The sequence below is a fragment of the Trichechus manatus genome, unplaced genomic scaffold (assembly GCF_000243295.1).
Source record: "Trichechus manatus latirostris isolate Lorelei unplaced genomic scaffold, TriManLat1.0 scaffold00023, whole genome shotgun sequence".
NCBI lineage: Eukaryota > Metazoa > Chordata > Mammalia > Sirenia > Trichechidae > Trichechus > Trichechus manatus.
In genome coordinates, this window is record NW_004443959.1 from 18,552,087 (window position 1) to 18,567,324 (window position 15,238).

Consider the following 15,238-nt stretch of genomic DNA (forward strand, 5'->3'; position numbering starts at 1 on the left):
GAATATTATATGGATATAACTAAGAGAGGGAGAGCCTGGAAAACTGCAAGTACTCTAAAAGTATTAAAACACACACACACACACACACACACACGTACACAATCTATTGCACAGATGTGGAAACAGGTTAAGTGAGGTGAAATAACTTTTTCAAGGACACTCAGCTGCTAAATGGAGGATCTGGGATTCAAACCTGGGCCCCAGATTGTCTTAACTTTCCACCACGGAGAAGTTTTACACTCGCCTAAGTTTGGCTGGAGGTGGTAGCGCCCCGGCCGTCGTGCGCCACAGCGCTGCAGGGAATCGTGAGCAGAGCCGCCGCTTGCATCCCTCGCTCCGCCCCGCGGCCCTTTTGGGAGGCTCAGGGGCGGGGGCCGGGAGGCGGGCGCGGGGTCGGGGGGTAGGGAGGAGCCACGGCGCATGTGCACAGCTGGCCGCCCCCCCACCCCGCCCCAGCCCGCTCCCACTGCCCACAGCTGGGAAATCCGCCTCAGTCCGAGCCGGCTCAGTTGGGGGAGCCGGGCCGAGAGGACGCACCAGGCGCTCTCCCTTTTGCGCGGGGAACACTGCCTCGGCCCCTCCGTCCGCCTGCAGTCTGTCCGTCCGCGCCAGCCCGGTGGGCCATGACCCCGCGCAGAGCGGGTCCCGCGCGATGGTGCCTGGCGCTCCTGCTATGCTGCAGCTGGGGGGTGCTGGTGGGGGTCTCCCCGAAGCCGGGCGGCGGGGGCGGCGGCGGGTGCCCCAGCCGCTGCCTGTGTTTCCGCACCACGGTGCGCTGCATGCATCTGATGCTGGAGACCGTGCCCGCCGTGGCGCCGCAGACCTCCATCCTGTAAGTGCGCTCCCGGGCCAGGGAGGGTCGGGACCCCGCTGCCGCCTTTGTCTGCCGGCCCTGGCTGGAGCGGCGCGGCCGCGGAGCCGGACCTTAGTCGCTGCTCTTCGCGCCGGCCTCCGGCTGCAGCCGCCTTTGTTACAAACTCCAAATTCCACCGCTTAATTTGGAAGTGGTTGGGAGAAGCCAGGGAAATCCCCACTGGTCTCCCGCCCCTCCTCCGCTCAGACCCAGCCCCCCTCCCCCGTTTTGCTCCCTCTCCCCAGTTCCTCTTCCTTCCTCCTTCCCCGCCTTCCTCGTCCTAACCCTCACCTCGGGGCCCCTTCTTCTCCTCATCCTTCTCCCCTGCTTTCTGTAGCTCTCCCCAGCTCTCGAGAGCGCGGCTTGCCTGTCCTCCTCCCCTGCGCTGCTGAAATCTCGGCTGACCCTTTATTTACCTGCGTCCCTGGCTTGCAGACCCTTCCCCAACCAGCGTCCCCATGTCCTCCCAGGTGCTTTTCGAGATTCGTCCCCGGAGGAGCGTTCTGCGGGATGCAACGGTTTTCGCTCTTAGCTTTGCTTTCTTTTCCTTCTCCCCAAAGCCGGTCTGTGAAGTTGCCCAGGAAGGGCCCTTGTTGCGGGTTACTAAGTTATGGAGAGCAAAACCCGGTCTAGAAGGATATCGGAGGTACTTAGAGGCGGTTTCTGGATCCTTCGATAGATAATTGAATCTTCCCTTTGCAAGTCTTTCCTTTTATCTTATAACCTGGATTCTCCATATTCATCGATGTACTAAACTTTATTAATACTTCACATTAAAGTTAATAAAATGTATTAGAAAAGACACACTTCACAGAGCTCACCAAAAACGTGAAGAACTTACCCCGACCTTCGCGCCAATCTAGGGTTCCCCAAAGGGAGGAGGGAATTCCCGTCACTTTGTGCTGTGTTTTCTTCGGTAGCGAAGTGCCGCCAGGGTTCGCTGCAGGACTTGATGTGTTCTGAGGAGCCTTTGATGAGATATTTTCCAAAATCTATAAAGGCAGGCGTTCATTTTAGGTGCTGACTGTAATTCAGTATCCTATAGATACCATTCTGGATGCAAAAATAGTTTTCACTTTTCCTGGCTCAGCCACACAACTTTTGGCACCAAGAAGAACCCTGCAAAAGTTGTAAACTTTTTAGTGAACTATTCAGGAAGTTGGTGGTTAGTGTTTCTTCCATTTAAAAGAAAGTACATTGACAGAACACCTTCCTTAGTAGTCATTGAGTTTTTTAGGCAACTTCCTGCAGGGTCCTTTGGGGAGTGAATTATTCTCAGCCTTTGAAATAATTCCTCCCTGGAGATAAAACTTCGCTTCCCAGAGAGTTGGAATGGTCAGCAAAGGCCTCTTAGCCAAAGAGGGCGACATAGTATATAAAGGACGGGATTTTTAAAAAGCGACAGGGTGAGGTTTCTCTGGTATGGATACTTTTAATTCTTTAGTGAGTCAGTGGACAAAACTTGGACAGTGAAGCTGTTATTCATATCTGGCCAAAGTCTAATACTTGTAATATGCTCTGCCCCCAAATCTTAATTGCTTTTTAAAAAGAACAGTATTTTAAAATATAACTGTTTATAGGGCCAAAATGAATCCTCTGCCATGCTACGCATGGTATAAAAACCGAAACCAAACCCACTACTGTCGAGCTGATTCCGACTCATAGCAACAGGAGAGGACAGAGTAGAACTGTCCATAGGGTTTCCAAGGAGCCACTGGTGGATTTGAACTGCCAGCCTTTCGGTTAGCAGCCAAGTTCTTAACCACTGTGGTCCTCCATAAAAACTTAAAGTATTTGTAAAAGTAGTCAAGTGTATGAGAGTGAGGTGACAGCCTGCCAGCATTTGGAAGATGTACAGCAAGCATTTATTTGCATAAATTTATACTTTATATTTTTATAGTTTTCAAAAATGTTTTGAAATTAGTGTGTTTGATCTCATCAATTCTGTGAGACAGGCAAAACAGATGTTAGGCTGACCAAATCCCTTATAGAACTAAGCAGATTATTGATGAAATGAACACATACCCATTTTACAGATGTGGAAACACAGGCTCAGAGAGAGTAAGTGCAGCTCCCTATTACTATTATTTAGATAACATGGAAAAGAGTGTAGAACTAGTAGCTGGAATTGTCTTGGCTTGGTACTTTCTAGCCAGGAGACATGTAGCAGCTCACTTGACCTCTGGGAGAACAGGAAGTGTTTAGCTGTGTGGCCTGATTGGGCACAAGTATAGAGGTAGTAATGATGGGGTAGTGTGTTTTGGGAAATTAAAAAAGAGACAGTTCCCTGTTTAATGCACACTGGGGGAAGTAGGATAATAACAGAAGAAAGGACGTAAGGAAATGAAGAGCAGATTTGTAGGGAGCTTGGTGTTGATGTTATAAGAATTCAATCTGGTAGTTTCTTGGAGTTGCTCATGTGGAGTTGCTTTGTAGAACATGTTTGCATTACAGATTCCACACATACAGAAATTTAATTTTTGTTTTTAGCCTTTCTCCCAGGTCTCTGCTCTCATGTACATGCTTGTATTTTCTATTTTCGGAAAATTATTTGGTGGAAATTGTGAACATAAAAGATAGGAAAATAAAGAAACTGGCCCACCTAGAACTTAGTCGGGTGGTCCAACCATCACATCACCCCTTTGCTTTCAAGACCCCCCCCCCCATAAAAAGAAGATTGAATCAGATGTTACTGGAAAATCTTAGACCTTTTTTCCTCCAACATTGCTTCAGGAGTGTGTTCAAGCCAGGCCTAATATTGGATTGTTTTGATTTGTGGTTTGGGGCAGAAAATAATGGTATCAGACCACCTTGTGATTCAGGTTTGGTTTGACTCTTGAGTTTACCTCCAACTGAAAAGTATAATGCCATGTTCTAGAATAAACAGCAGCCAGACAACCTGAGATACTAGCGTCCTCAGGGCTCTGTGTGGTTTTGCTGGTATGTTGCTCTCCTGCCATTTAAGAGAACGCCTTCATAACACTATCAAGATGTATCACTTCGGTTTCTCTCAGAGGTTTCTGTAGAAACGCTTGTTTAACTTTTGAATACTATACCATGTTCAGTACAATGGAAGTTTGTCATAATGATAATTAAAAACTTATACTAGAAATTAAATTATGATTTTTTACCCTGCCCTCTTCCTTTTTTCCTCTCAACTCCAGCCTTTTTGGGAAGTAAAAATTTAAAAATTCTTTCTCAAAAGTGATTCTGTACTGATGTTCAAACCACAGACATTCCGGGGCCTTTGCCCTTCATATTTGCCCCTCATTTCCTGATCTCCTTTCTTTTCTCTACATCCTCCACTGTTGAGGTCATGGGAATCAACTCTTCAAAACTAACATCCATCCTAGGCTACTCTAAAGCCATGAGAGTGACCCCAGACTGCAGCTGATGTGACAGGAAATCCTGGAGCTGGAGGAGGGTCTGAGGACATGAAGTGTGGGGTGATGCCAAGAGGGGTATCAGTGGACACGGCCCCAAAGCACGCTGGCAAGGAGAGCGCTGCCCTCTGCACTGAGTGTGTCGGTCTGTCTGCGAGACATTGGCTCACTCTTCATCAACTATTTTCTGGTCAACTGCTATGTGTTAGGAACTCTGGAGGCACAATGGTTAAGAGCTACAGCTGCTAACCAAGAGGTCAGTAGTTCGAATCCACAGCCACTCCTTTGGAAACCCTTTGGGGCAGTTCTACTCTGTCCTGTAGGATCGCTGTGAGTCAGAATCGACTCAGTGGCAATGGGTTTTGGTACAGGACTATGCGTTAGTGCTGTGCTATGTTCTTAAAAGGGACCTGACTCCTTATGGAATACACAGTCTAGTAGGGACATTAGAGGAGTTAGGAGAAATTTTCAGTGGCGTGAGGAGAGTGACCATATGTACCGGAAGTACAGGGCCTTGTGGGAATAAAGGAGGTGGGCCGAACTGTCCGGGTACTGGAGCACGTCCGGTCGTCTGGGGCAGAGCAGCATACTCTGCAAGGAGTAGAAGGTCCAGTATTGCTGCTGACCTCCTGTGTAGCTTCATGGGTTCCTCCCCCTCCTGCAGGCCTCCTCTGGGAATCATGACACCCTGGTTGAGAAATGAGTCTTCGGGCCATTTAAGTGTTTTCATTTGTCCTGTTAAGACTTGCCAAGTAAACTACAGCTATTGCCCAAGATTTAGGTTTATAAGCTGTGTGGCTAACCCAAACTTGGCTATAAGGAGAATAATTTCTCCACCAACTTCCGTTATACAATTAGTACCTTTTCACAGAAATGAGACCTCCCTAGAAGGGGATGGAGGTAGAACTTGTTCCCTGAGGGTTAGGAGAATGGCTGCATGGTGGGCAGGGGAGTAAAGCTGTCTGTTGGGAGTGCTCTCAAGCTGGACTCTTCTTCTAGAACTTTTAGCATTCACTTTCTTCACTTCATTTTCCTGGAACACAAGAACTGCCCTCACTCCTGACCACGGCCTCCAGGGATACTCTCAACTAGCCTCGCCTCCTTTGCTAGCAGATTTACAACAGCAGATGTGAGAGGCAGTGAGACTTACAGGCATGGATTACCCAATAAGCAAGGTATGCACGGGCGTACTTGTGCTTCCTTAACTAATCTGAACTATGTGAAATTATGCGCTACAGATTAGTAAGTAAACACACAACTAAGTCCGTGCATTCCTTGCTTACTGGTTAATCCACCCTTGAGTGGTATCAGGTCTCGTCTGGCCTCAGCTGATGAGTCTATATGTTTGAGGCTTTAACCTACATAAAACTGATGACTTTACTTTCAAATTCACCATTATGTTGAAGTCAGTGTATTACCACAACTCAAATACATTTGGAAAGTATCATAAGGATATTTAAAAAAAATTTAGGTATTGACAATTTATCTTTCCATAGTGGTGGGTGCACCATCAAATAGCTTCTCACCCTACTAGCTGCTGTGAAGGAGTTACAAGCAGACACCTGGGAGGTGGTTCATGTTCAGTGTGCTGTGTTCAGAAGAGAAGAAAATCTTAAGCGCTCAAGAGTAAGCTTAGTTTAGGGGACACTGAGCTCCTGTTAAGAGTGATGGAAAAATCTGGAAATAGTTATTGGTGATGATTGAACAACGTGATGAACATGATGTTCTTAGGCGCCATCCTGTCAATTTTCGACTCGTCTCGACTGATGCGACAGAGCAGAACTGCCCCATAGGGTTCCCTAAGCTGTAATCTTTATGGGAGCAGATCACCAGGTCTTCAGAGGAGCAGCTGGGTGGGTTTGAGCCGCCGACCTTGTGGTTAGCAGCCAAGCACTTAACCTTTGTGCCACAGGGCTCCTACGCATGATTGATGTCACAGAATTGTACATATGAAGAATGTTGAAATGGAAAATGTTTTGTTACATAAATATTTAATACAGTGTTTAAAAAAATAAGAAAAAGAAAAACGAATAAGCTCAGAGTTGGCCGGTCCCTGGTGTGCTGTGACCCTTGGGTTAGTGGGAAATCGAGTTTGTCCTTTGAGGAGTATGTTATGTGCTTAGTTAGATACAGCTACAACTTGAACAAAACTTAATGTTTGAAAACTGTGTTTGCAAAGTGTCCTGCCTGTTAGAAACTCATACAACAATGTAGCTGTACTTCAGTTTGTAGAACAATTGCTTCCCTTTTTCAATGTTTTTAATATGTCAAGGAAATAGTCCTTATATCAGCTACTTTGGCCAGGATCATTTTGGTTGTACAGAAGAAAGTATGTTAGTCCATGAGACCACACTCCAGGAGGCAGCTCGACCTTCAGCTGGGCTCAATCCAGGGTCTGTGTGTGACCCTGTTTATACCCCTGGTGGCTTGGCTCACCTTCCTTCTCTGGTGACTTGACTCGGTTTCCCTGCTTGCTGATGACTGGCGAAAACCTTTAAGTTGACCTTCTGACAGCCCCAAGTCTGGCAGGAAGAGAATGGAAGACTCTTTCCTGGGTGCACAGCAGAAGTTTTGGGGCTAGTTTTAATGGACCTGATGTGTGACATGCCCATTCAGGAGCAGATGGCTGGGAGGGATGGAGGGCCTTGACCGCCAGACCTGGGGTCCACAGCTGCTTCTGGAGCCATGGATGGAATCTGCTTTTCCTGAACATATACCTAGAGATGCAAACAGGCGTTTTACTAGAAGATGAAAGGATGTCAGGCAGGCTAGATAAGAGCTATCCACTACACTGACTAAAGGCTCAAAATTAAAAATTGAAATTAAAAAATTAAAACAAAAACAAAGGCAAAACTCCAGCCTCCAGAGTTAATCTCTTCATTTATTTGAAAACCAGGTAAAAAGTGGAAGATCAACATGCATTATGTTTCATTCCCATTTGCTAATCGTATGTTTTTATCCTTTGGACTGCAGAAAACCAGACTTTTCCTTTCGCGGTTGACAATGAAGAGAATTGAAACGAAAATGCAAGTGGCTGAATGTAAGCAGGCTGTAGTCTCAGAGCTCCATGTAGACAGAACTCTGGGCTGGAACTTGGGAGACCTGAGGTCTAGTCTTCCTGCTCTTGCTTATATTGTCTGACATTGGAGGGTCACTGTGTGCCTCTGACCTACAGTGTCTACCACATAAGGTTACTTGTACTTCACAGTCTTCAGCTTTACTCCTTATTTTACTGCTGACAGTTTCATACCCTTTGGGATACAGAAAAAAATGAGATTTGTTTAAAAATACACATTTTTGGTGAATTCAATTTAAGAGCAGTTAAAATTTTCTGTGTTTCATGCTTGATCAATTAAAACGTAGCTATTTTGTCTGTTAGTGATATTTTCCTATTTAGGCTAATGGCTTTTTTTTTTCTTAATTGTGATAAAAATATATATAACAAAACATTTACCACTTTAACGATGTTTATATGTACAGTTCAGTGATATTGATTATATGTTCGTTGTGTTGTGATGAGACCAGCAAATTTTTGAGATCAGGGATTGAATTATTATGTGCTATCTGCACATAATACTTAGCAGTTGAGTTGATTCTGACTCATAGTAACCCTATAGGACAGAATAGAACTGTCCCATAGGGTTTCCCCATAAGAAGCAGACTGCCACAGCTTTCTCTCATGGAGTGGCTGGTGGGTTCGAACCCTTGACCTTTTGCTTAGCAGCTGAGTGCTTAACACTGCGCCACCAGGACTCCAGCATAGATACATTGATTGGTAAGTGAATGTTTTTTGAGTGTTTAAAATAATTTAAATAGCGTCAAAATCCTTCTAAATAGAACATCACAGTGATTTATATTTTCTTTGTCTTGGTGTTTACTTTGAAAATTAGAACATACTTTTCTTCCGACTCATTTGGTTTCTCTTTGGATGTCACAAGTCCATAGACGAAATAGGTAAAGCCTAAAAAATACTTCAACCGAATGATTACTCCTGATGTACGTTGAAACTAGGAAGCAAATTAAGGGAAAATGCTTCGGCTATTTGATGAGTTAAATCCTGTGGTCTCCATTTTCTGGCTTCGCTACAAGGTTTGAGGGACCTGCCTGTGTTACTGTGTCAATTCTTCTTGTTAACTAATTAACTCTGGAAATGGTTGCTCTCTCCCCTATTCGTAAAAATTGTAAAGGCTAAGAAATGGGAGACACGGACCCTAAAAGAACTTAACAATGATCTTGGGTCAAGAATAATCAGACAGTCTGCGTTTCCCCAGAGTACTGTTTGTTCCTCTTGTAGGATTTACTTCAGACTTTTTTTTTTTTAAATGGTGGTTTGTTCCAGAGATGCTTGCCCACTGTATAATCAGCTAACTGAAGATAGGGATCATACCTTATTTGTGTCTAGATCCCCAGCCCATCTGAGGAGCTCAGACAATGAGGGACCAGTGTTTATGGCTACTACACCCTGTCTGATTAGTCATTTGTCAAGCATCTACTCTGTCTGGAGCAGACGCCGTATACTGAGCATTGAAGAGCTCAAAAGGCTTACAAGGGGCTTGCTTGCAGGACCATCTAGTCTTTTGTTCTATGTGAAGGTTTGAAGCAGAAGCTTTACCAGTGACTTACTTCCCTTATTTGCCATTTGTCCTGATGAGTTTTCACTTAAAAAAATCCAGCTTTATTGGGACATAAGTGGCATTTCAGAAGGTGCCCATGTTTCAAGTGTACACTTTGCTGACTTTTGGCATGTGTGTACTCCCGTGAAACCATCCCCACAGGCAGGATAGCAGACATCATATCCATCACCCCCAAAGTTTTCCTGCTCCCCTTGGGAATCCTTGCCTTCCACCCGTCTGCCCTCATTTAGGAGTTTTGCATCTATATTCTCAAGGGAGGATTTTAGTCTTTAGTTTTCCTTTTTTGAAATGTTTTGTCTGCTTTTGGCATATCAGGATAAATCTTGCCTCATAGAGTGAGTTGGGAAACATTCCCTCCTTTACAGTTCTTTTGAAGGGTGCGTGTAGAATTGGTTTTATTTCTTCCTTAAATGTTTGGTAGAATTTATCAGTGAATTGATTTGGGCCTGGAATTGTCTTTATGGGAAAGTTTTTAACTACAATTTTAATTTCTTCAATAGACAGAGGACTAGTCAGGATAGCTATTCTTGAGTGAGCTTTGGTAGGCTATGCCTGTCAAGGAGCTTGCCCATTTCATACAAAATTTCAAATTTGTTCTCATAAAGTTGTTCATAGTATTCTCTTATTATCTTTTTAATATCTGAAGAATCTGTTGATAGCACCTCTTTTGTTCCTGGTAATAGAAATTTGTCTTCTCTATTTTTTTCCTGATCAGTTTTGCTAGAGGTTTATCAATTTTATTGGTCTTTGCAAAGAACAGACTTTTGGTTTCATTTTCTCTATTATTTTTCTGTTTCATTCATTTCTGCTTTGTTATTTCTTTTCTTCTACTTACTTTGTATTTAATTAGCTTTTCTTTTTCTAATTTATTAAGATGGAAATTGAAGTCATTGATTGGAGACATTTCTTCTTTTTTGAAATAGCTGCTTAGGGCTATGCATTTCCCTCCAAGTACAGTTTTAGGGGCATCAGTACATTTTGGTATGTCTGTTTTCATTTTTATTCTGTTCAAAATATTTTCTAATTTTCAAGATTCTTTCAGTCTCGTTACTGACTCAGAGTTATTTAGAAATGTGCTGTTGAGTACTTGGGGATCTCTGTTATATTGATTTCTAGTATAATTCCATTATAATCAAGAATATACATTGTATGACTTGCAGTTGTACCATTTTGCATTCCCTCCAGCAGTGGATGATGTTTCCAGTTTCTCCACATCCTTACCTACACCTGTTATTTTCCATTTTATTGAGTATAGGTATTCTAAACCCCTAAAAAATCCATTGCTGTTGAGTCGATTCTGACTCAGCAACTGTATAGGACAGAGTAGAACTGCCCCCTAGGGTTTCCAAGGAGTGGCTGGTGGATTCGAACTGCTGACCTTTTGATTAGCAGCCAAGCTCTTAACCGCTGTGCCACCAGGGCTCCTAGAGTCATTCTAGTGAGGGTCAATTATCCTTTTAAGAGATTTAAATAAGAAAAATTTTTCCATTGTTTCTGGTGCTTTTCATTCCTTTGGGTATATCCATTTCCATCCTTTTACTTGAAGGACTTTCTTTTACATTTCTTGTAGTGCAGATCTGTTGGTGAGAGAAATCTACTGTCATCATTATCTTTGGTCCTCTGTATGTATCATGTTTTTTTGTTTCTTAGTGCTTTTAAGATTTTCTGGTATCACTGGTTTTGAGCAGTTTGATTAAGATATTCATTGAGGTAGTTTTCTTCATGTTTTTTGTGGTTGGGGTTTTTTAAGCTTGAATCTATAGGTTTATAGTTTTCAACAAATTTGGAAAATTTTGGGGCTTTAGTTTACTGTTTTTTTGTTTTTTTTGTTTTTTTTTGTCCCTACCTCTGTCTCTTCTCCTTTGAGTATTCCAGTTACCCATATATTGGGTCACTTGAATGTATTCCACAGCTCACTGATGCTCTGTTCAATTTTTTTTAAATTAATGGCTTTTTTTTGCTGTATGTTTCCTTTTTAATAGTATCTATTGTTGTTTTCAAAGTCACCAGTCTTTTCTTCTACAATGTGTAATCTGCTATTAATCCTATCTAGTATATTTTTCTTTTCAGACATTTTTATCTCTAGAAAATCTGAGTCTTTAAAAAAAAATTCTATGTCCTTACTTAACATTTTCAACTTTTGGAATATACTTTAATAACTCTTTTAATATCCATGTCTCCTAACTTCTTTGTCAGTTTTGGGTTGGTTTTGATTGATTGGTTTAATCTCCTCATTATAGGTTGTATTTTCTTGCTTCTTTCCATGCCTGTTACTTTTTATTAGATTCCAGACATTGTGCCTTTTATCTTGTTGTGCACTGGTTAGTATTGTATTCCGATGATTATTCTTGAGCTCTGTCTTGGAGGGTAGTTAAGTTACATGGAAACAGTTGGATCATTTCAGATCTTGCTTTTAAGCTTTGTTAGGCAGGACGGGAGTAGTGCTCAGTCTAGTGGTAATTAAACTATTGTGAACTCTACTCAGTGACCCGTGAATCTTGATGTTTTCTAGTCTGGTTGGTGGGAACAGAAAATGTTCCTGGCCCTGCATGAAAGCTGGGCACTGTGACCTCTAATCCTTTCCGGTGGTTCTTTCCCAGGCTTGGGTAATTTCCTCCTACACGTGCCGATCAGTGCCTGGTTGAATACTTGAGGGGGACACTCTGTCAGTCTCTGGAGTTTTCTGTCTTTTTTCCCTGGAGTGTGAAAATGTCTTACCTCTGGTACTCTGTCCTCTGAATATTAGCTGTCTTGGTCTCCCCAGACTCACAGCATCATTTTCTCAATGCAGAGTTGCCCAGCCTCTGCCTAAGTTTCCCCTGGAACCTCTCTTATGCAGTAAGTAAGCTGGGGCTTCTGTAGGGCTTGTCTTGTTCATTTTCTTTCTCTCAAGGATCACTGTCTGCCATTGACTGATTGATGTACTGTGTCTTAAAAACAGTTGTTTCATATATTTTGTTAGTTTTTTTGATTGTTTCAGGCAGAAGATTAAGTCCGGTCTCCATTATTCCATCTTGGTCAAAAGTAGAAGTCCTCAACTCACCTTTTTTTTTTTTTTAAACTTTATTTTTAACCTTTCTTAAATTTCTCTGCAACAAGTTTCAGTAAAAATAAATAAAGATTAGAATAAAGTAATGATTGAATTCTCATTCTGAAGTCCAGATTAGCAACAACAACAAAATTAAAAACTAATCAACCCTGGTGTTTTTCCTTTGCCTTTGTAATAAAGTTGTATTAGTCAGGGTAATTTAATGTTAGCTGCTGTAATAAACAGTCGCAAAATCTCAGTGAATTAAAACAGTGTCTGTTTCTCAATCACAGATTCAATGGGGATGTTCTTGGTTGAGCAGCGTCCAACTTGGGAGGTTCTGCTCTAAGCCAGAGGTTGGCAAACTATGGCACGTGGGCTAGCTGCCTGTTTTTGCAAATAGTTTTGTTGGAACACAGCCATACTGTTTTGTTTACCTTTTGTCTGTGGTCAGCATTTAGCTACAAGAGCAGAGCTGAGTAGTTGTGAGAAGCCAAAATATTCACTAAATGGTTCTTTAAGAAAATGTTAGCTAGCCCTCCTTCAAACAATGATTTAGGATCCAGGTTCTTTCCATTTTGTAGCTCTGTCATCCTCAGTTCCTGGTCCTCCAAGTTGCCACCGAAGGGGGAAGAAGGAGCATGAACATGGAGAAGGCACACTTGCTCTGAACTGCCTTGGCCGGGGAGTGATGCCATCATTTTTGCTCATATTGCGTTGGTAAGAACTAGCAACATTTCTCACCCTAGACGCAAGTTGTTGTTGTTGTTGTTAGGTGCCGTCGAGTCGGTTCTGACTCATAGCAACCCTAAACACTGTCTGGTCCTGCGCCATCCTCACAGTCGTTGCTATGCTTGAGCCCATTGTTGTAGCCACTGTGTCAGTCCATCTTGTTGAGGGTCTTTCTCTTTTTTGATGACCCTCTACTTTACCAAGCATGACCGGTCCCTCCTGATAACATGTCCAAAGTACGTGAGACGAGGTCTGGCCATCCTCACTTCTAAGGAACATTCTGGCTGTACTTCTTCCAAGACAGATTTGTTTCTTCTTTGGCAGTTCATGGTATATTCAATATTCTTCGCCAGTACCTTAATTCAAAGGCTTCAATTCTTCATCGGTCGTTCTGAAGATGCAAGGGTTCTGGGAAATGTAGTTTAGCTGAGGGTACTGGAGGAAGTGGATTTTGAGCATCGCATCAATCTATGCCACAGTTTTGCTAAACTTTAATAGTGCGTAATTACTGTACTCGCTGTTAAACTCTCTCTCCCTGATTGATGTTCAGCTACCATGTTGTCACTGATCTGCATTGGATATTTGCATTTCTGCACCTTTGTTGTCCTTTTTTGTGCTGTCGGTGACAGGGTGCTACAATTTAGATGCATGGAATAGCTCTAAGCTTCTGTTGGTTTTCTAACAGAGAAATCTCCTAGATGTTGAAATTCTCATTGTTTCTATGTTTGACTTATGCTGGTAGTTTTATCTCCCCTACTCCCAACTCAACCCAAATGTAGGGCTGTAGAAAACATCTAACACAGATAAATATAGTTTTAAAACTCTGCCCCTATTCTGGTGACAAGAAAAATTTTGTTACTTATTGTTTGGAGATTAAAGGCAAGTTTATTTATCTTTGATATGTAGTCGTAAAATGTGATTATCTTTGGTAAGGGTAGCATAGTTTTTCAGTAGTTGTACTAAATAGATCGTGGCCAATTTTTTTTTAAGCCAGTTGCTTATCTAAAGACTTTTCTCCAAGTGGCCAGAAGATTTGGGTTTTACACAATGTCTGGGCTGGGTAATTACAGAAATAATTGGAGAAGTGGTGAAGGGATAGAAGGAGAAACACAAGGAGGAATCTTTAATCCTCCAGTTGGATCATTCGTTTCTGAGAATCAGGAATCACCTGTATTTCTGAAAAGTTTGACTCAGGATGTCAATCATGTATGTTCTGATGCCTTGATGCCAGGTATGAGATATTGCCGTTATGCCAGATATGAGGTGTTGCCTTTATGCCAGGTATGAGGTATGCCCGAAGTTGTGTGTGCATGTGCCTGGTTGTTCTCTGGAGGATTCCCAGTTCTTCCTGTTTACTTCCCATAATTCTAAAATTGTGTAGACATTTGTATGATCTTTGGAAATTTGCCCCACTGCCTTCTCTCTTAGGACTTCTTAACCATTAATCATTGTTTACCTTCTGTAGACCATGGAGTTGGGTTAAATGAACAGACATGTCAAATTAGTCATTCCTGCGTGAAGGAAAGCGGAACAGCTTTTTGGAAGCAAGCTGTATACTAAGGAGATTATGAAATCTGCTCTTTTGCCCACATAATTGCACCATCCTGTTTATTTTTCCTTTACAACATATTAAAAAATATTTTTGTGCAAGTTGTACATGTTCATAGCTGAAAAATTTGGAGAATATGGAGAAACAAAACAAAAAAATAAAAATCACTCCCAGTCCTATCATTAGAGGGAATTGTTAACATATTTTTTTTCTTAGAAACACACACACACATTTATATGTATGTATATGTGTATGTAAATGTTTTGTGCATGTATGTGCATATGTATTTCCAAAAATTGAGTTACAATACATGGCCTGCTCTATAACGTACCTTTAATAATCTGTCTGAATGTGTGTCTTTGCAAGTAATGACAGGTCTGCCTCGCCATTGTTAATAGCCACATAGCTCTTGTTTGTTTGGAAATTACCAAATTTATTTAACCAAACCTTCGCTCTGTGCCATTTCTTTGTTTCTACTTTTCTGCTACTGTAAACAATGCTTTCAGCCTACTGTTGTATATATTTTTGTGTATTTGTCCCAGTTAATTTAGAGTACATTTCTATAACCTACAAAATCTTGATTTGCACCAAGAATTGTGATTGGCATATTTTGGGCCTTTCGTTTTCATTTCCCTTCCTTGACCCCGTCCATGTTTTCCCGAGGACGAGTATTCTTGTTCTCATTTAGTTTAGCATCAATCACTTAAAACTACCGAGCTAATATAATCCAGGTCAGACTGAGGAAGTCTGTAATGGAGCTAGGAACCATGTGCTTTGGGGAGCATTGTAGGGAGGACGTTTTCTCCAACACCTGAATTTGAGAAAATACGATGTCTGCATGTATCTGTATTTACTTGCTCAGCAGCTACATTTTATTTATTATCATTTGTTTTCTCTCCATGTGTTTTGATGGTCATTGTATCCTGAGAACTAGACCAGCCACAGGGCTTGTGCCCTCCACAGAACTCGGTCGACAGCTCTGTCCGTATTCTGCATCCTGGCAATCCTCGGTTGGTGGCCTGCCTGTTTCATGTTTGGTCCCTACCAGATTGTTAACTG

At 42.2% G+C, this 15,238-nt stretch overlaps 1 protein-coding gene across 1 annotated transcript in view; it reads left to right on the forward strand.

Annotated features, from left to right (window-relative positions):
- The first annotated feature begins 420 nt into the window (after positions 1–420).
- The window catches only part of PXDN (peroxidasin), a 137,566-nt gene continuing 122,748 nt past the window's right edge, over positions 421–15,238 (forward strand). Inside the window, exons 1-2 of the mRNA XM_004373104.2 lie at positions 421–508; positions 595–832. Coding sequence (XP_004373161.1) covers positions 421–508; positions 595–832 — 326 coding nt within the window. The remainder of the gene's footprint in view (positions 509–594; positions 833–15,238) is intronic.